The sequence below is a fragment of the Acomys minous genome (genome assembly GCF_964271855.1).
Source record: "Acomys minous genome assembly, chromosome: 1".
NCBI lineage: Eukaryota > Metazoa > Chordata > Mammalia > Rodentia > Muridae > Acomys > Acomys minous.
The window spans coordinates 172,875,953-172,897,767 of NC_140483.1; the positions used below are offsets into that span (position 1 = coordinate 172,875,953).

A 21,815-nucleotide genomic window follows, 5' to 3' on the forward strand; every position below is an offset into this window, starting at 1 on the left:
TTCCACCTCCTCACTAGAAGACAGTAGCCTATATGAAAATAGCCCTGATACTCAACGGCGGTTGACCAGCTCCTTCATTTCTCTCATTATTCCTCCAACTGATAGAATTATCAGCCTCAGATGAGACTTTAGAAGAGCCATGAATATCTACTTCTTAACACAACCTACAGCACTGCTTGGAAGTATGTTTTTGAATGTCATTGATGTATTAGTAAGAAAGGAAAAGCCATTTGTATTGCACATTTATATATAAACATATATACACATTCTCAGTCTATTTGGAATTGAGTAACAGCGTAAAGCCATTTTCTTTCTTTCTTTGTTCTTTTAAAGCTGCGTAAGATCTTATGTACTTATTTTGGTTTCCACGACACCCAACAAAAAGTAGGACGATGGATTCCAGGCTGCACCTTGCTCCTACCCCTCTGCAAAAGCTGAGTTGGAGACTTCTCTCTCACAAGCAGCCACTTTATTTCTCCATTCAGTTGAAAGACACCACTTTTATGGTCTCTCTTTCAAAATTGAAATATAGTCTGAGGACTCAAGGATGCTGAGGAGTCAAGGATGCTGAGGAGTCAAGGATGCTGGGTTTCAGTGTCTCACCAGGTACCAGAAAAGCAGAGCAGAGATAGATAACTGTCTGCTGTCCTTAGTCTGCCTGGCTTTCCACTGCCTCGTGGATGTAACGGAATAAAAGGATTGCTCATGACCCATCCTCCTCCCTGTATTTCCCTCAGGCCTTCACCCACACCTGTATTCCAGGACACCCGGGGCGCATTTGTGTCTGCTGTTCTGATGGAGATGTGGACTGTGATAGGGGCACTCTTCTCAAAGAAGAAGTCATGTACCTCCAGCTCCACCTGGAAACCAACAAATCTGCATGAGCCACACACAGACAATTCAGGCATAAAATCCCATCAGTGTTGCTGCCCCACCCCCCACCCCCCACACACACAAAGCAAAAATGGATCCAGGCTTGGTGTTGCTATTATCTCTTGTTTTTAAATTAATTCTATTTTCAAAATTAATTATAAAACCAACTGAGGAAAATGATATTTCGTAAATCACCCTTTTTAAGTACACACGCATTTACCAAGTTGCACAACCAATCTCCTGAGCGAACTTCTTCACTGCTTTTCCATTACGTCAAAGGCCCTCACGGCCATTAGCATGCGTTCTCCTACCCAAGTGCCAATATCTGTTCCATGTCTCTAGACAGTTGCCCTCTCCCGAAATTTCACTTAAACAGAATCTCACTGGGGGCTATGATGAACTATTTCACTAAAATATTCGTGTGAAAAGGGTGTTATTTTATTATAGGAAGTAACTTGTTTTTATTAGGTCACTCATTTCATTCCTAGGTATTATTTTTTTTGGTTGTTTTTAATTCTTTAGTTGACCATGATTGTACATATTTGTAGGGCATAGTATCACACAGACATGCATGCCTACACACTGTGCCCTAATCAGATCAGGTTAATTGACATATCTATATTATCATCTCTTGTATGTATCATTTTTCCTATGTAGGAGACATAGAAATCCTTTCTACTAGTTATTTTGAAATATACACTTTAGTGTTACTATTTATTTATTTATTTATTTATTTTTATGTATATGTATACATGTATGTAAGAATACGGTATATGTAGAACAGCTACACTTCTGGGGCACAAGGCTGAGTCTGCACAAGGTCCTAGGAGGACGGTCAGAGGATGGAAGCTTTGTGTCCTGTTCTATGATCTGCCTTGTTCCCCTGGAGCAGCCAGCACTCTCCTGTCTCCACCCTCCACATGCCCCTCAGGAACACAACCCCAGTGTGGATTTCTCTGGCCAACTGAGAGCTACAGCCTCATGCAGTATGCCTAGATCTCAACACAGCAGCCGTGGGCCACTACTCAGTGAGATAAAATACCTCCCTTTAATCTGCCACACCAGCGTCTCTTCGGGCAGCCCTGAACTGTGTTACACTGTGACTTGCAGCAATCAAGTCTCCTCTAAAAAGCTGAGTCTACTAGCAGGCCCAAGGGTTAATGGAAGCAGACTTTCAAACACTTATTTGAAATCTACCCAGCTAGACGGTTTCCCTCCCTTCCTCCTTACCTTGTAATGTCTCCTCTCAGGATAGCTGCCGTTTGGTGGCTGGTAGGCAACTTGCATGTCACTGAGATCTTTCCAGGTAAACGAAGAGATGGGCCTGGTGTGATCCAGCAGGTGGGTCACATAGCCCTGGAGTGGGGCTTTTGTGATGTTGAACACCAACAAGGGTTTCGGTGTCTCATCTTCCTCACAGTCCAGGACTGAGGTTGTCAGGGGGGTCAGTATGAACTGGTCCACCTCCAGAACAAACATGGCTATGAACGCAGGCCTTGGGGCCTGGTTAGGAATGCCAACTCTGATATAGACAGGCAGCCACACACTCTCTGACTTTGGAAGGAGAGAGAAAATAAGAAGGAGAGAATGAAATGAGTAAAGCCGTACTGCATGTGGCTAACATCATGGTCTGTACTGAAGCTGCAGACCACAGGATGCTCCAGCCATGACCACCAGCTACATGTCAGAATCCCCTACCAACCACCAGAAGCTACGTCCAGATGTTCACTTAATTATTCCAAGGAGAGAACTAGAAGGTTGACACTGTAGAGTTCCCCAGGGACTCCATTATGCATGAAAGGATTGGAATGGAGCACCTACTTTGATATCAGAAAGAAATAAGGAGGTCAGAAAAGGGCATTGGATCCCCTGACTGGAGGTATAGGTGGTTTTGAGCCGCAATGTTTGGGAACCAAACACTGTTCTCTGCAAGAACAGTGAGTGTTCTTAAGTGCTCAACTGTCTCTCCAGCCCCGTAACTGTGTCCTCAGTTCTTGCTGTTTGTATAATGTTAGACAAGTTCTACAATTGCTAGCACCCATGCTCCTGTCACTTGTAAATGAAAACTCTAGACTCCTATGTATGAATAAAACTGTAAGTAGAGCATCAGGCAGTGTCTGGTAAAGGCAGCACTAATCTCCCCGGGCCATGTGGTTTCAAAGAGAACAAGGAAAGGGTAAGGAAGAAGGGTCTTTGTACCTGTGCACCTGTGCAACTGAGGGAGGATTGTGCACTTGCCTAACAGAACAAGGGAACAGCAAGTCACCGCTCAAACTAGAAATACACCTTCCCAAATGAGGAAGCCTCACATGTGAGACCTTCTATACCCAGAAGGGCACCACGGCCTCTGAGGTCCCCATGAGGGGTACGGGCAGGAAGAAGCCTGAGAGCAGTAGACCTGTCTGCTATGGGACTGACGTGACCCACTGTTGAGAGAAGCAGGCACAGTGACCCAAGTCACATTTGTCCCACACACCAGAACTCTGAATAGTGGGCCTGGAGTAGGACGGGGATGTTCAAGTTCTTCTTCACTTTATCTTAGCTGGAAGAGTGGCAGGTGATACCCTGCATCGGTCTCAACTGAAGTTCGCAAAAAACAAATAGATAGTTACTAGTTCTCAGAATCACTACTTTTTAATGGAAGCAACTTGATCAAGAATCTGTCACAGAACCATTGAAACAAGTTTGATGAAAAGAAAAATAATAAATAAAAAATAAATAAGAGGCATCAGATTACAAAAGTAAGAAAGATGCTATATTCAAAATGTATGTGCATCTGTTGGTTCCAGACTCTGAGATGCCCTCATTTACTAGAGGAATATAAAGATACTTAGAGAAACGAGAAAAGACTTAAGTGGAAAGAAGGGTGCTGTGCTGAGTCCCCCAAACCCATGAAGGCTGAGGCTAAGGTAATGCCATGTCCCTTGTCTCAGTCATCAGGAGAGAACATTCCTTGGAGAGTCTCACAGGTAGCACATGCAGAGGGCGGCTTCAGGGTCCAACTCCAAGAAAGCTAAATTGCCAGAGGGATAATAATGGAGGCTAATCCTCATTTAATCCTTAGGAGTCCAGAATTCCCATTTATAAGTGGGAAGACCCTGAGACTTAAGAGTTAGAGATCTTCAACCTTTCCTTTTGTGTGTCAGCAAGTGACATTTGAGTGTTCCCATGCCACACGGGACAGAGGACTGCTTTGGGGACATCCTGACCTATGAGGCCATACTTCAGAGGCCAAAAGTCTAGCAGCATTAAACTTGAGAGATAAATCATACTCTACTGTTTGCAGAAAAAAGTGCAGGTAGTGGGTGGCTCAGAGTAGGTGGGAGAGAACCCTCCCTTCTAAGACAGAGGCAGAGGCTCTGAGATGGAGCTTTCCAGAGAAATTGGGAAACTGTCCCTGAGATTGCAAAGCAGCTTGAGACATCTGCCAAGCTCAGAGAGCGTGAACTCATATTCTATCAGTTCCTGAGCAAGAAAGACCTCTCTCCCCAGTACCCTTCCTTCTCAGTGCCCCAGCCCAAGAGCCAGCCCAAAGGTTCAGAAAGGAGCCAGCAACATCTGGAAAAAGAGCCACTCAAAAGAGAACCAGAGGAGACAGTCCTCTTTTCCCCACAGCACAGTGACAAAGAAGAGGGAGATTCTGAGGTACCCCAGAGACCAAAGTAACTGCTCATGATGTGTCACTGGGAAGGGACGATAAAGATAAATTGTGGTTTTAAAGGGCTGGGACTGAACAGCGAGACCAATTAAGTGTAGAGCTATATATCCTTTGAAATGCCAATGTATGTATGCATGTATGTATGTATGTATATATATTACACAAAACATCAATAGTATTTACTAATTTAAAAGATAGATGTGAGAAATAATAGGACACACAGCCTTATATCAGAAATGATATTGCCAGTGGTGTTAGGAGAGCCTGGAAGTGGCCAGAAGAGAAGATAGGTTTGATCAGTCTTCGCCAAGCACAGGAAGACCCAAAAGAGCCCCCTGCAATTCTGGACTTTAAATAATATTAATCTAAGTTAAATAGTGTTCATTTGCTGTTTTAGGGTGCTGGGGGGTGAAACCCACACTTTGTGCATGCTGGAACAACACTCTCATACCGAGTGATTGTTTCCAGCCTGTGGAATACTTTTTTAAATTTAAATAAAACATAAAGTAGAAGAAAGGACTTTCAAATATGTAAAAATAAGGTCATGTGAGTGTGTGTATGTATGTGTATGTGAGTGTGTGTGTGTATGTGTGTGCGTTACTGAGAATCAAATCCAAGGTTTTTCACATGCTAAGAAGACATTTCCTTTTTAACTGACAAGTATGCATGAATAAGATGATGGGAAAATTCACCATAATATAGTTTACATTTTCTTAATCAAGAAAAAAATTCCTAAAATATTGAGAAAAAGTCCAGTTATATGGATCTCACAGAAAAGACACTTGGGGTTCATAGAAAGATTGAAAATAAATGTGTAACCCAAGTTTATGATGGGAAAAACGACCAGAGTGGTCACAATCACTTCAAATAGATGGAATCAAGGCAAGATGCATTAAAAAGGACAATGTGTACAGCTGAAATAGATAGACTCCCCAAGACAAAAAGTGCCTATAAGCAACATTATATTTAGTATTGTTCTGGTCAAACCAGTGGGGAAGAGAGTAGAAGTAAAGGGAATAATTACAGAAAAAAGAAAGGCCCAAATTATCATCATTAGTAAAGATATAATTACGGTCTTTTGAAGCCCAGAGAATCGAAAATTTCTTAAAATAATTGAATTTAGGAAAGAAGCCAGATAAAAGGAAATTATACCAAAAAGTTGCTTTTCTATTTATCATCAAAAACCAATGAAAAGGCGCCATTCTATTCCTCGTAGTTTCACAAGAACTTCTAGGGACTGGATCTAGTAAGTGTGTCCGACTCCCCATGGAGGAAAGGTTCCTTTCTGTAGATGTGTAAAGTGACATTTGCCCAGAGAAGAGAAGTGAGCTGCTGATTCTAAATGAGAAGACTGGGAGTGGCAAAGTTTTGACACACCAACTTCTCCTCAAAGAATTTTCAGTTTTAATCCAGCATTGGTTTAAAGAAATCTAGGGGCTTTTTTAAAAAATTGCCTATTAAATTATTTAGCTGGAACCAAACACTAGGCAAGAATGGCTAAGAAAATTGGAAAGATGAGCAGTGCCAAGGCCATGCTGCCACGAAACAGGCCACGAAGCAGGCCACGAAACTGGCCACGAAACAGGCATGTAGTGTGGTACCAGTGGAGTAAGAAGCAGGGGAAACTAGAGAACAAAATATGAGCCTGTTGTTCTTCTTATACAACAGAAGGCTTTTCTACAAACCACGGAAAACAAGTGCGTATTTTTAATAAATAGTTCTGTAAATTTTGGCTATATGGAGAGAAACTGTTTCTTGAACTTCTCCATGCAATAAAACTTAACCTTGGGTTACCAAGACAAACATGAAGAGAATGACCTTTAAAGGCATAGAAGAAATTGGCCTAGGGGTGTTGTCAACGGGTAGAGCATGTGCCTAGCACACATGAGCGCCTCCATGTGACCTCCAGGACTGATATTAACTAATTTAGAAGAAAAAAATTGAGTGATAGGATATTTGTTTCCTTGGCAAGAATGACTTATTCGGCCATAAAAGTAACCAAAGAACAAGACCCAGCTTACTCTACTTCTGGGACTATACCCAAAAGATGCTCAACAAAGACATTTGCTCAACTATGTTCATAGCAGCCTTATTCATAACAGCCAGAATCTGGAGACAACCTAGATGTCCCTCAACCAAAGACTGGATAAAGAAACTGTGGTACATTTATACAGTGGAATACTACTCAGCTATTAAAAACAAGAAAATCTTGAAATTTGCAGGCAAATGGATGAACTAGAAAGGATCATCCTGAGAGAACCAAGACCCAGAAAGACACACATGGTATATACTCACTTATCAGTGGATATTAGACCAACACAGATGCTCTCTGAGAGACTCCACCCAGCCAGGGATGGGGACAGATGCTGGGACTCGCAGCCAGACTCTGGGTGAAGAGCTGCTAGTGGTATGGAAGGGTTGGGGGATTGAAGGATGAGGGTGGGGTAGGGGTGGGTGTAAGGCGCGGCCACACCCGATAATGGCGGCGACCATTACCACTTGGTGGCAACTGTTACAGTTGCTACAGCTCCCACACATGCCCAGACATAAGCCCTCTCAATGCACCCCTCCCGACAGGGGTATGCAAATGAAGTACTCCAACACAGCCTCTCATCTGCGGGCATGCTAATGGGGGCATGCTAATGGGACATGCTAATGAGACATGCTAATGAGGCATCCGAATGTAACCAATGAGACATTGACACGCCACATCCAGACAGTATTTAAGCAGCGTGCTCGCAGGCATTCAGGGTCTTTCGCTTCAGCTTCAAAGGATGCTCCCAATAAAGCGTGATTGAGAAGAATCCTGGTGTCTGCATCGTTCCTGCCGGCGGGAGGACGCGACAGGTGGGGTTGTCAGGAGCTCCACAAAAAAGACAATCAAGGCTAGCAGATCTGGACCCAGGGGGTGCCTGCATAAACTGATGCACCAACCAAGGACTTTGCATGCAAAGAACCTAGAACCCCTGTTCAGATTGTAGCTGATGGGCAGCTCATCCTCCACATGGGGAAGGGAACGGAGAGCAGCGGGGGAAGGGGACACTGCCTCTGACAGGAACTTTGGTGCTCACATTTGAACACTGTCCCTTGGCTGAGAGACTCTGTGAGAGGAAGGGGATGCAGGCTATCCAGACAAGTCCTGATACGCTGTGGTCAGATGGTGGGGAAGGAGGTCCCTACTTGTCAGAGGTCTAAGGGAGGGGAATAAGGTGAAAAAGGGAGGGAGGGTGGGAACAGGAAGATAAGAGCAAAGGGATTACAATCAGGATGTAATGTGAATAAATTATAATAAAAATAATTTTTTAAAAAAAAGCTTCACAGAGAAATCGATGCCATGAAAGAAAATAAGCTTTGGGGTACATGGCCCCTACTGTGCATCTGTATGTAAGAAAATGGTTCTCAATAAAATCAGTCTCATTTTCTTCTTATATTCCCATGTTGTTAATGTTTTCCTCAATGAGCACACTGTCTTTATATTTATAAGTGAATCTATGACTTGTCAAAATGACTACACAGTAGGTGAAGGCTTAAATAACCAAGGAGCTCATTTAGAACACTGTCACAGTGAAACTGACCTAAAAACACAAATAAAGCCTTTGATACAGTGAGGGGACAATTATGAAAAATAATTCAGAAAGAAAAACGTCTTAACTTTTTTGATAGAGGTAAAAAGTCATCAATAAACTGGGCATGGTGGCTCATGCCTTTAATCTCAGCACTCGGGAGGCAGAGGCAGGCCGATCGCTGTGAGTTCAAGGCCAGCCTGGTCTACAAAGTGGGTCCAGGACAGCCAAGGCTACACAGAGAAACCCTGTCTCAAAAAAACAAAACAAAAAACAAAACAAAACAAAAAAGTCATCAATAATGAAAGGAGCTTTGTGACAAGCCAAGCAGACAATATGTGTTAGTACGGTAGAATCCAGTGTTGACTCTGTAGCCATAAGACAGCCACATATAAATAGCAAGGCCACCACTGTGGAACAAGAGGCTGGGCTACACTATTGTTTCAGAGCTGTTGCGGCTATTTAAACCAACAACAATATGTGCATGCTCAACATGCTCCAAGCTTTGTAGCAAGCACTTTTAGGATGGTCTCACCCAATCCCCTCAGTCACTAAAAGAGGTAGGCTCCAGCAGCCTCGTTTAAGATGAAGAAGATGAGATATAAACTCCAAAATCAGATGGCTAGTTAAAAACATCCCTGAACCCAGGCAGCCTGGGTACCAGTTCTCACAGTTGTCAGCTACAGGCAGGGAAACCTGTCCTTTCAAAAGCTTCCCGACTGGATCGGCTGATCAGTTAAACAAGATTTCCTCTGAGTTTTATTTCTAGATCTCAACTATAAGATTCTGTGGTCTGCATATAGTGGGGGAGGAGGTCCCCCTCAGTCTTAGACCTGGAGGAGGGGAATAGGGTAAAAGCCAAAGGGAGGGAGGAATGGGAGGACACAAGTGATAACAATTGGGTTGTAATCTGAATAAATTAATAAAATTAAATTAAAAAATAAACAACAAAAAACAAACAAAAGATTCTGTGGTGTGGTTTCACCATTTGTAATCGTTTATGGAATCACCAATTCCTTGGGTAATGATGGTCACCATTAGACTGGGTTTATTAGAAGAAAGGCTAGTGGGAAGGCAGATAGTAATGCTGGGAAGGTCTTACCCAAAATCCCCCTGGATCATCATATTGGCATAAATCGGGGCTGTGTCAGCCAGAGCACTGTTTCCCCAGGTTCCTAAACAAACTGTAGAATATGTGAACACTAGAGTAACATGCTAAGGAGTTCATAAAAGTTTTGCCCACTTTTGGCTATCATTTCAATGTGAAAAAAATGAGGAGGGCAAGAAAAATGAAGACATGGAAAGATCTGAGTCTTTGGGAACCCATCCCCTCAGTGGCCCAAGGTCTGACAGCACACAAATGATACAGTCTGCCTCAAACAAGGCTCCAGGTGTCTTGACTCTCAATACATTGTGGCCTTAGGAGCAGAAGCCTTGTTGTCAAGGAAGGGGGAAAAAAAGGTATTTACAAAGGGCCAACTCATAAACTGAAATTTTGGAGAGAGTGTGGGTATGTGGCTGAGTCTGCTCTTACCATACACAAGGTTTCAGGTTCATTCCTCAGTGCATGTGCAAGCGCCGCGTTGCACACACACACACACACACACACACACACACACACACACACACACACACACACACACACAATGTAGGCAGCAGAAGAGGTTAACATGGAAACAGCCCCAGTCCCTTCCTCAATGTGTGGAACTACAGAAGACACAAAGATGCAAATGACATGCAAATTTTATACTCCCCAAGCTGCTGGTTGGAGGACTAGGAGGCACACACCCCCAAGCCTGCAGCTGTGTCCTCAACAGGACAGGAAGCCTTCCCTACCTTGTATATGGTTCCACTCCTTCTGTCGGTGAGATCCACCTGGATGGGGATGTAGTCAACGTTGGGTGAAGGAGGCTGCGTGTGTTGGTAGTGAAATCCTGACAGCAGGAACTCCTCACAGCTCAAGGTCAGACTTGCCACTCTCTTCAGTTCCAGGGCACAGCTTCCATCCGGACACTTCAGGGCTGGCCCCATCTCTGGAACGCACAGCACTGCCTTCAGACAGCCACTTGAATATAATGATTGTATAAACTCAAGTGTTCAAAATGCACTGCTTGCACAACTAACACAGGGAACACTGTGGAATATAGTAACTGATTGAATACCACAAGGGGCGTTTACAGTCAACATCTGGCTTTCAACCCTGGCTGCTACCTGCAGTCACTACTAGAACACAACCCAGCTGTGCTCAGTAAAGAGCACACTGTTCTCGTCACTGCTGTCCCCTGCTATCATCATAACTGGAAACTCATGAGCACTACAATGGGCCAGACCTGAACAAGCACACGGTGTCCTTACACCTTTACACAGCCCTCTGGAATGGCTGTCCACTTTTCCCACCCAACAGGGGCTTGGATCCATTCATAAGCAAATAAATAAAGGAAAATACAAATATCAAACCCAGGTATCCCTGATTCTGATTCCAAATTCACAGCTTTAGCTACCCTACATGTTACTTTTTGGGTTTTTTTTAAAATGTATTTTTAGTTGCGTTTTAATTTTATTTATTTCGTGGAAGTCAGTTTTCCCCCTCCACCACATAGGCCAGATGATCAAATTTAGGCCATCAGGCTTAGAGGCCACTATCCAAACCAATTGAACTATCCCATCGGCATGTGTGTAGTGTGTGCGTGTGTACATGCACACATGTGTGCATACATATCCCCAAAAGAACTCGAACCTCAGTGTGAGTTTGGAGGTCAGAGGACAATTTGGAGGAGAGCGTCTCACCTTACACCATGTGGGTTACAGGCATTGAACGCGGCATCAGGCTTGGTGACAAGTGACTTTCTCCATAGAGCCATCTCACTAGCCCTAGCACATAGTTTTCAACAAGGTAAAACTATATTTGTTAAGTAGAACTCTTTGTCAACGTGAAAGATGACCATTTAGACCTTTGGGTCGGTTTTAGTAAGCTTAACTATTAAGAGGTACATACGGGCCTCAGAGAAAAAGCTATGTGGCTGATCTCCACGAGGTCCCTCTGGCTTACGATTCACCACAACCAGCCTGCCATGGGCTGGCAGCTGAGTCCTCGCTGGGTCCAGTCTGATGGTGCAGTCCAGGCTGGCTGCCCTATCATAATCAAACTGGAGCAAGTTCTTATCAATGGCCTGGGATAAGCCATAGAATTCAGTCACTTCCAGCACATTGCTGCTCAGACGGATGATGTTACAGTCTGGTTCCACAAGGTAGATCCGCAAGAAAAAGGTTTCCACGAAGGTGTCTGTTTCAGTAAATCTAGAGAGAGAACAGGATAAAAGCAATGTTTATTGGTGCTCAGATTGGCAGGGTATGGTGATGTCTGCCTCTAATCCCAGCTCAACTACTTCCTCCCTGAGTGTCAGCTTGAAGTCCAGACAGGACCACAGGTTCTGATAGTGTGCCCCCAAGATCTTACCATGCCCCTCCCATTCAGACTCAGACAAGGGGGCCTTTCAGGCAACCCAGGCTTTTTAATAAAACTCGCTGGTGAGTTTTATTACAGTTTGAGGACAGCCTGGGATACAGACCGCACTTGAAGCTAGCCTGGACAACTTACTGAGCCCCAAGAAAATCAAAGCCAAAGCAAAATAACAACAAAAATTGTCCTTCACAAAGTATGTATTTCATGTGGAGTTTGAGTTCCATTTTCTCCTCTACTTTTGGCCTCCCTGTCTCCATGGTTTCATCTCTACCTTTGTGCCAGTGGTTTTTCTCGCCACTTCCCTCCTTAGGCATCTCTCTTGAGGACCCTGCTCTCAAATTCACCATCCACGCCACTGCCTAATGACAGCTGAGATCTCAGAGTCTCACTTCCAGCACATGAATAATTGAAGAGCTTAAAGGTTTCAACTGAGGAGTGAAGTATTCAGTGTCAAGAACTTTTGCTCTTCAGAAATGCCAATTTGGATGTTCAGTTCAGCATTTGCCATGTAAACTAAATGAGTAATTGTTGTTGCCATAGTGATTGTGGTCCAGGGCGTTTGCAGAGGCAACTGGAGAGGGATCTTCGTGCTGCATAATTGATGAGTGCTTCCTGACCACACAACTCCGAACAAATGCATTTGTAATATGGTCTAGGTGTTTTAATAAGACCTTCACCACATAGGACCCTGTAAAGGGCATTGTCCATCCCCTTTCACTAGTGAGGCAACTGAGGCACAGAAAAGTCAAATAGCTTGACTAAGAAGCTGAGGAAGAGATTCAAGAGGAATAAACTGCTCCCTGGTCCCCTGGCTCCATCCCTTCTGATTGCTCTATTACTGATGTCCTTAAAACCAAGTGCATGACAGCTCCTCTAATGCTGCCTTGTATGAGTCCTTTCCCACTCTTCCTACATGCTAGAAAGCCAAAGGTCTAGAAGCACACTGCATCTGTTTTCCTAGCCTTCTTGGCAATCTCTTTGAGCTTGATTTGGTTTTGACTCAGGTTTGAAAGGATCAAGCCCCTTTGTATTGATGTTATAGCTTCCTAGAGAATCCTTGGTGCCATTTCACTCTTTGAGCACAGCATTTTGTTTGTGACTTTCTTTTGGTGGTTACAAGTGCAGTCGCCCCCCTCCCAATGTCCCTCCTCCATATTCTGGCAACCACTAATCTACTTCATGTTTCTATCGACCTGCCTATTAAGATATTTCATATGAGTGGAACCAAATACTACTTGTTCTGTTGTGTCTGGCTGCTTTCATTTGACATGATGTCTTTAGGTTAATTCATGTTGTACAAATCAGGACTTCATTAGTTTTTGTGGCTCACTAATATTTCATTGCATGGTTATGCCACTCATCAGTTCAAGCCATCCAGCATTTCAGCTACAAATAAGGGGTTAAGAGTCTGTGCAAGCTTTTGTGTTAGCACAGTGTTTCTCTGTGTCTATAGGTGAGAGGTGTCTTAAAGGATTAAATGGTCACTCTATACTTAATTTCATAATTGATTCTAAACATACTTGTATTATTTAATTTTCCAAAATGGAAAATGCATTTCCTATAACTAAGCAGCTGGCAAACCAATCGAAGGATTTCATTTGATTTTATAATATCAGATTCTCATGAGGAACTTGTGTTTGTGAGTCTCCCCACAGTAACGGGTTGGACTGTCAAAGCAAAGTAATGGGATGGAGCAACAGAAACCTCTGCCTAAGACTGGAGGGAAACAAAACGAAGTTAGTAATCTGTGGAAAAGGCCTCAAGGAGGAAGAGATGAAAGAATCGGAAACTGGCTGCATTGTTGCCTCACCCACTCACTGCTGGTCACTTTTTTATTGCATTCTAATGACTCCCCCATGGAAACAATATAGTCCTAGAAAATGCCCAAGGTGTACACTAATGCCAATCTGGCAAGAATAAAACAAAATAAACAATAAGAAAGGATTCTGTGCCACTTACCTGTAAAGTCTAAGCTTTACAGAGTCCTCATCAAGAATCGGGCATCCATTGTGAACGTACTTGACCTCGTTGGGAAGGAAATGGCAATCAAAGACCTGGTTCACACAAAGAAGGAAATGTCAATGAGAAAACCCAGTGCAAAGTTTGATTTCTCTGGCCCGATGGTACTGCCTGAAGAACCATGTGCTAGTGGGTTGTAGCAACCCACACTTGCCATCCCAGCACTTGGAAAGCCGGTGCAGAAAGATCTTCATGCTCGACTTGGGCTACATAGTTGAGTTCAAGGGCAGTGTCGTACAAAACAAGCAAACAAAAACAAAGCTCCTAAATGGAAGGAAACGATTATTTATTCTAAAGCCTGGGAGCACAGATTTGGGTAATCCTAAATTCCATGTTCCCATGAGAAAGCAGTTTCATAGAGTTTTACAGTTTTACAGAACAAAAAAGTCATTAAACCAAAGCAAGCTTAAAGTGCATTGATGGCACGTCAGAGGGGTGGTTATAGCAAGATGCGGGGAGGCTGTTTGGTTTCAGTTTTAGATGTTATCTGATGGCAGCCATAGCTTTGGGGTTGGTAGGAGCCAGTGGTCTGCCAAATTAACTTATTTCAAAAGATTTTTGTCTCTCAGTCACAGGTTGCTAGCTCCCACACAGAGGCGGGCAAGGAATGGCTGTTTAGTCTCTGGACTGACAACATTCCAACCCTTCCGCATCACTGAAGCCTTAAACAGTCAATCAGTCTCGGCAGACACAGTTTCTTCCCAAGATTCTTGTTCACACCAGCCTGGGCTATTTAGTGAGATTCTGTTTCAAAATAAAAGGGGGGGAGGGGCTGGGGGCGCCTATGTTCTACTAGTGCTGGGAGTACAAGTATCTTTTTACCACCTGCAACCTCTTCTTCACCCACCCCTGTGCCCACTCATCATCTTGGTTTCGTTGTGCCTGGTTTTGCTATGTCCAAATTATAATAATCCAAGCAGGTCAAACAAACAAAGTAATGGATGTTAAGTCTCTAAATAACTATATGCCTATACGCTACAATGTTTTGTAAATATCTGCTAGTCATCAAAAAGATTATTTACCCCTTCGGGAGCTTGTAGCAACTGAATTAGAGAGGTCTGTTTGGGTGTCTGGACAACACATTTACCCACTTCTGTGTGGTTTTATTCTTTCTTTCCTTCTCAAATAAAGTCTTTATGTTCAAAGGTGGAGACACTGGTTGTGTGCACTGCTGTACTGATGAGAGCCACCCAGGACCTACAGCTGTTTCTCATACACTTGCAAATGACAGCTTGGGAGTTATGTGGGGAAAAAAAAACAAATGGCCAATGAGAATCAAAGACAATTTACTCTCCTTTGATAAAGTTATAATTAACAGCATCATCTCCCAGAGAATCAATAAAGAAATGACTGTTTTATATTAGGACCCTGGGGACATCCTGCGCATGTCATAATCCTCCCCCTGCCCTGACCCGAGGTGGCAAAGTTCTGAGGAGCATCCTTGTGTTCGCATAGCTGTTGTGGTGTGTGTGCTCAGCACCTTTTATGGGCTCAGACATTTCAGGAGACAAACCCCACCCTGGGAAGAGTAAGAATGAGTTTCTAGTCCTCTTTTGAATTGACAACCAGGAAGAAGATAAAGGGGACCCCTTCCCATATCACTGACAAATAGCCACGGTAATAAAGAGAACGTCTGCTTTGTTAAAAGAAACATCTGTTCCGTGTTTCCTAATATGTTTTCCTTTTATAAAAGGCGACAACCATGATTGACCATAAATTTACTAACTAAAACAAAGGAGAGCTAAATCCTTTTCTAATTACTGTCTAGCTTTGTTTTTTTCCACTTCAACTGCTTTTCAATTACAATTTATAATTAAATTGTCACACATTCCTGACTCATTACTCACTTTAATGACAGTGAAGTGGTTCAAACTAGAGATGTTTTCTTAATGCTGTATTTCAGATTCAAAAACAGCAAACTCAGCACCAAAGCAAGGTGATTTTTCCACCCAGGAAACGTTATGCTTTGGTCCAGGTGTGGAGTGCTTGCGCTAAGGAAGTCCTGCCCGGGGAATCCGAGAGCGCACAGCCATTGACCTGTCTCACTGGCTGTCTGGAGGATGATAGAGACAGAAGGCACTAGCATGAACCCACGCATGTGGCTTTCCAAATACGCAATGGGAGTAAACCTGTTGGTTCTAAGACAAACTTCAGTAATGAAATGAAAACACTAATTGAACAGATGTTAAATAAAGCATTTCTGTGCAAATCCCACAAAACTGTTCATTACACAGCAGGGGGCTCCTAATACAATAGTCTTACTAGGAATGGATTCACATAAGCCTAGCTTGAAGCTTACTGTTAAGCTCTATTAGGGAATAATGTTTGTTTAGCGCTCTCTCTCTCTCTCTCTCTCTCTCTCTCTCTCTCTCTCTCTCTGTGTGTGTGTGTGTGTGTGTGTGTGTGTGTGTACACATACACTTATGTATTTACTCATGCTAATTCAGAAAGTCATAGTAATAAACCCCTGGGAGGGGCTGAACCACTCTGGATTTTAAAAAGCATAAATTTTCCTCAAACCAGACTTTACCTGGCAATCTTGTTTTTTGCTGAAATTATCAGAAGTTAAAATTAGGAAAAAACTGGAAAGAAACAGTGTTCCTATAAACATGCCTATGGCACATGGCAAGCCATAATGCTTAGAGTTCTTAATGAGCTACCAGGAAATACATTTTATAATGTACACATCACATGTCCACTTGAGATGCTGCAAATCCATTTTTTTGTGTGTGTCATATTTACTCCTAGAAACACACACATACATACATTCAGTGCCAGAGTGGACGTTTTTTCAAACAATTACCAGACACTAGATGACATGGTCACTTGGAGGTTCTTCCAAACTAGTCAAGAATTTCCCAATCTAGTTGGGTGTTTTGTTGTCTCTGTCACATAATGTCCTCCTGATAACTAGATTTTTGCCTTAAAATCAGAAAATTTGATACAGAGATGACTTGGAAAACTTAGTCATCATGATTTACTTTGTTTATTGTGGGGTCTGGGTAGGACCTAAAAATTTCTCAAAACTAACAAGACCCAACTAAGAAATTGGCCTAGTAACTTTGCTGTCTTCTCTAAAGTTATTTCACTGGCAATGAGTGAGAGAGCTTGGGGACAGCGTAACCCTTAAGCCTGGTCCTAGCACACCCTCCAAGTGACTGCTCACTACAGTCTGCCTCTCTCTGCCTCCTTCAGTCTTTCAATAGTCTTCTCTCTCTCAATCTCCCTCTTTCCTCCTTCTCTCTCCCTTTTCCTCGCCGCATCCCCTAACATGAAAGACCAAGAAACCTGTGATTTTCATACATTCTCCTTTTTTTCTGACAGACTGAATGGCTACCCTCTAAGGTCCCAAGCACCTGGCAGAACACAGACATTGCCTGAACCGAGAAGAGAAACTGGGAAGGTTTCCGGACAACAATGCGCTGTTAAGAAAAAGTGTACACACATCAGTATGGGCTTAACCCTTCATTCCTGCAACGTGTTAATAGAATTCAGATCAAACCGTGTCAGTGGCAGGCTGATTATCTAAATCCGGTCACGAATATTCAAAAATAGGGCTGGCAAGATAAGTCAGAGGATAAAGGCATTTGCCACCAAGCCCAATGACCTGTTCAATCTCCCCAGGTCAAGGAGAAAACCAACTCCTGAAATTTGTTCTTTAGCTTCCACAAGCATGCTGTGCATGCCCATGTCCAGACACTAAATACATAAATAAATAAATAAGCATTTTAAAGTATTCAAAAATATGTTTAACCTCCTTGAAAAAAGGAATAGGATCCCATGCCTGTGTCTTTCAATGCCTTAGTTTCAAATACGATACATACTTGTAACAATGCCTTGAGAAACCCTTTACCTATTCCCTCTGCCTTCCCACACTGTGTGCGCGCACACATACACACACACACACACACACACACACACACACTTCTGAACAGAAATGAAACGTGACCTACCTGTGGAGTGAGTGTCCCAACCCTCTGGGTTATCGGCTCATTCGTCACCACCTCCACTCTACAGGCATCCTTCTCTTTAGGGATGGCAAACCTCAGGTGATCTGTAGACAGGAAGGCAGAACTGCCCTTCATCACTCTCAGGCCCTGGTTGACGCTGAGGAAGGTGGCGTTCGTGGGTTCCCGGTGCAGGAGAAGTAGCTGCAGCAGTAAGAACAGCAGGGCCTTGGGCCCAGTGCAGCCTGGAGACTTCATGATGCCAGGGCCAGCTCTGCCCACAGGCACAGTCCGTTCAACAAAGCAGGGTTCCTTCACTTCCTCCTGGAGTGTCAGTTCGCAGTCCAGAGGGCGAGATCAGGGGTCCTGACAGCATGCCCCAAGATCTTACCATGCCCCTGCCATTCAGACTCAGACAAGGAGGCCTTTCAGGCAATCCAGGCTTTTTAATAAAACTCGCTGATCACTCCTGACAACGCTGGCAAGATTAATGTCCCTCCCAAGTGCTTTCCTAATCCTGCAAACGGGAGAAGAGGTTGGAGGAAAATGAGAGAGACCAAAGGTTTGTGTGGCTATTTAAAGAACTGTTCCCTACAAAGGGATCTTTCAGCCAGCCTATAATTTCAGCTAAATTAAAAGCAAATAAACTAACTTGACCTTCAGGCCCATCCAAAAGGCAAGGAAGCCATTTCATTCCTCTGCTTGTACATGTTGCTTCCGGATGCAATGGACCTTAACTAGGATGTCAACTGTGTGGTCCTGCCAGCCTCATGGCTAGAGAGCGCAGCTGGCAGCAGGTCCACTGAGCTCAGTACAAGTAGTGCGCTCCCTGCTTTCACTTCCGTATTTGTTAAATACAGCACACGCTCTAATTTGTGTCAGAAACCCAATAGCTTTCTTTGCACATCATTTTAGAGCATGGATAATTCAAAATCAATAGAATCCAGCCAAGAAGTATGCCTAACAATTGCTAACAAATGGCCCAATAAACTTAGATGGGCAACAAGGTCGCCTAAGAGACTCTACAGTGGAAATGGTAGAAATGATTTTTTTTTCTAAGCAGGCATTCAAGCTGTTGTTTAAACACAAAAGGAACTGTGAAGAGAGAGTGACAGAGCTCAAAGTGCGCAAGCAATGGCAGCGTATGAGCTTGCTTTGATAGCCTCATCTGCAAGGCTAATTCTGCCATAATGCGCTTGATTGCCTCAGATGGGGTTGACTTTCTTTCCACAATATCACGATTATTTTTTTTTCTCTTCCATAAGAACTGAAAAGACTTTAAAATAAATGGATTACAACATGTCTCTACATCCAGAGTACATTCAGATGAGTAGTGGCAGTCGGCTGTGCCTGTGGAAAGGCCTCACACCAAACCAAGGACAGGGCTTTAGTGCTAGAGTCGTGCTTTAAAGGTGCCTGTCTTCATAATGCAACCTTTTCCTACAGAGGAACTATGGAATAAGCGAGTGGAAATGAAATAAGTGTCTGTGGATGTTCACAAGAACGCCTGTGGCACCACTTTCCCTCATGTCGTTCTGTGCCCTCCCTGCTCTGCACACCAGCTCATACCCTATGAAGCCACCCTAAGCAGTCCAGGAAGCACAGGACCGAGTGACCCTTAAGGCTTTGATGAGCACCGCCAGGAAGTAAAAATAAGGATGGTTTTGCACGAGGCTAGCCTGGTCTACAAAGCGAGTCCAGGACAGTCAAGGCTACACAGAGAAACCCTGTCTCGAAAAAGAAACAAACAAACAAACAAACAAACCAAAGGATGGTTTTGCAAAGACACGGATGCAATGGCAAAGAAGTTTAGGTCACCTCTTGTGACAGCAAAAAGCTCATCACAAGAATGCAGAACACTTTGACAAGCAGTTTTCTTCTAATCTGTGAGAGAAGTCTGAAGAAATTACAGCCACTGGTAGGAGAGCTCAGCCTGTTGGCAATGGGGCAGACGGTGCATGGTTCCACATAAGGAACGGGAAGGGCTGTTTGTGCACAGCAAAGAAGCCGGGCCAGGAGGAGGAAGCATGGGCAACAATGCCTCCTGTACGCAGGGCTATGGAAAAGTGGAATGAAAGCCCCATCCTTATCCTGGGGCAGAATTCACTAATCCAGTGGGCAAGTTGGGCACAATGAGCATCTCTCCAAACAGCAGCTTCTTTTCTTTTCTTTTTTAAATTGTCGTGTTTCTTGTTACCTTTATCACAGACATTTTGAAATGAAATGATTTCAAAGCGTTGGTTTCCATAGGTCATGTCTTTGCTCAATAACGAAATGTGTTTGTGTTGAGTTTACAAATGCCTTGTGGGGCCCACCTCTGATACACTAAAGGGAAATTTGTCCCACATCGTTATTTGAAACCTTTCACAGATGGCATCTGTCCTTGTCACCTGAGGGGGTGTAAGTTTTACAGATTGGCCTGTTTTTAATGATGTCAGTCCTAAAATAAAGCTGTTCACAGACTCCCACTGACCATGCTGTCCACACTCAAGCTGAATTGGCCTATTTGTGTAAAAATGCAAATTTGGTTGTGGAATTTTTCACAACAAAGTCAAATCTTTTTTACCATTTCCATTTGTCATCCAAGAGCACACAGAAAAGCAAGCAATTCAGAAAGGGGAGTGAGGGCTGAAGGAGAAAACTGTCTTCTGGGATTTGGGTTAGCAGAGTCAATACATAAAGGCTGTAAGGCTCCCTCACCCCAGCACTCCTGCTTAGCCTCTTCCACGGCCTCTTTCTATACCACTCAGCCCTTTTTCCTCCTCTGTGTAGCCCTGTCTGTCCTGGAACTCACTATGTAGATCAGGCTGGCCTCGAACTCAGAGATCCGCCTGCCTCTGCCTCCCACATCCTGCGATTAAAGGCGTGCACCACCACTGCCCAGCTAACACTCAGCTTTTTAAAATAACCACACATAAAGTTATTTGTGCCTATGTGGGTGTATGTATAGCAGAACACAGTCTATGGGACTTGGTTCTGTCCTTCCACTATGAAGGTCCCTGGGTTGAAATCTGGTCCTCGGGCTCACCTTTTCTCTCTGAGCCATCTCCCTAGCCCCAACCTGACATCTTAACGTTGGTCACTAGGGTCTATTTCTTGGGACTATTTGTGTCTTTCCTTGATCCCCAGGAATATTTCTTGGAACTGAATACCATTTATATGCTAATGACTCCTCCCTAAGCCCTGACTTTCAGAGACATTAAGTATTTCTTGTCATTCCCAACTAAGCGTGTAGCAAGCATCCCCTTCCCTAAGTAGCCAAATGAAGCTCCTGCTCACCCCATTCTGAATAAATTAAATCAATAGCAATTCTAACTCTTTGGCTGCCTCCTTTCTTGTCTTACTCCTAAGACCCAGGCAAAAGCCTGCTGGCTCCTGTTTGTTCTTTGTGCTAGATAGGTCCCTGAGCAAATATGATAATTCTAGCCTTCTAGTATCTGAAAGGCCGGTATTAGTGACCAAAAGCAACTTGGGGGGTAAAAGGTTTATTTGGCTTACATATCTCAATCACAGTCTATTGTCAGAGGAAGCCACGACAGGACTGAAGCAGAGAAATGCTTTTACTAGCTTACTCTCCCTGGCTTGCCCAGTTTGCTTTCATATCCCATCCAGGACTGCACTGGGCTCAGCCCTTCCACAGCAGTCAGAAATCAAGAAAATGAACCCACAGAGTTGCCCACAAGCCAAGATGATGGAGGCATTTTCTCGGTTGAGATTCCCCCAGCACAGGGGTATTGTCATATTTCACAAATTTACGTTTGATGACTTTACATTTTAGTTAGCAATGTCTTAATAAGAAATGCAAGAAGGTCCAATATAAAACAACAAAAGTTTTACTTTATATATACAACTTTAGAAAGCAAATAAACTCCTCTCTGAGACATTTTAAGATACAAGAGCAAACACTTCCTTCATTTCTCTTATGATAACTCACTATCACATGTCCAGTATCGATCTGTGATGAGAATGCCATTTGTAGCTTGGGAAATTATGTCTGCCAGCAGCTCCAACAGTTGCTGCAGACCCAGGAGGTGGGCCAGCCCTGAAGCAAGATTGTAAATCTGTCAGATCTCATAGGAGAAGTTGTGTCTGTGTGTGTGTGTGTGTGTGCATGTGTGTGTGTGTGTGAATAGTAGTAGTAGTAGTCGCCATCGTCGTCATCATCGTCGACAACAGTGGTTAATGCAGAGAATCAGTGACTGAGTTCTCATGAGACACCTATAGCACACTCTTCCCCAAGGCTCAGGGGCCATCATGGAAGATGGGGTGGAAAGACTGTTAGAGGAAGAAGT

General features: G+C 43.6%; 1 protein-coding gene across 7 annotated transcripts in view; it reads right to left on the reverse strand.

The window, feature by feature from the left end:
• Positions 1-21,815, reverse strand: part of FREM1 (FRAS1 related extracellular matrix 1) — a 144,800-nt gene that overhangs the window by 100,586 nt on the left and 22,399 nt on the right. For all 7 annotated transcript variants that reach the window (XM_084777577.1, XM_084777575.1, XM_084777574.1 and 4 more), the window contains exons 2-7: positions 17,530-18,040; positions 13,517-13,611; positions 11,090-11,391; positions 9,931-10,127; positions 2,104-2,427; positions 752-860 (exon numbers count right to left, since the gene is read on the reverse strand). In XM_084777577.1, coding sequence (XP_084633703.1) covers positions 752-860; positions 2,104-2,427; positions 9,931-10,127; positions 11,090-11,391; positions 13,517-13,611; positions 17,530-17,781 — 1,279 coding nt within the window. In that variant the 5' untranslated portion in view covers positions 17,782-18,040. The remainder of the gene's footprint in view (positions 1-751; positions 861-2,103; positions 2,428-9,930; positions 10,128-11,089; positions 11,392-13,516; positions 13,612-17,529; positions 18,041-21,815) is intronic.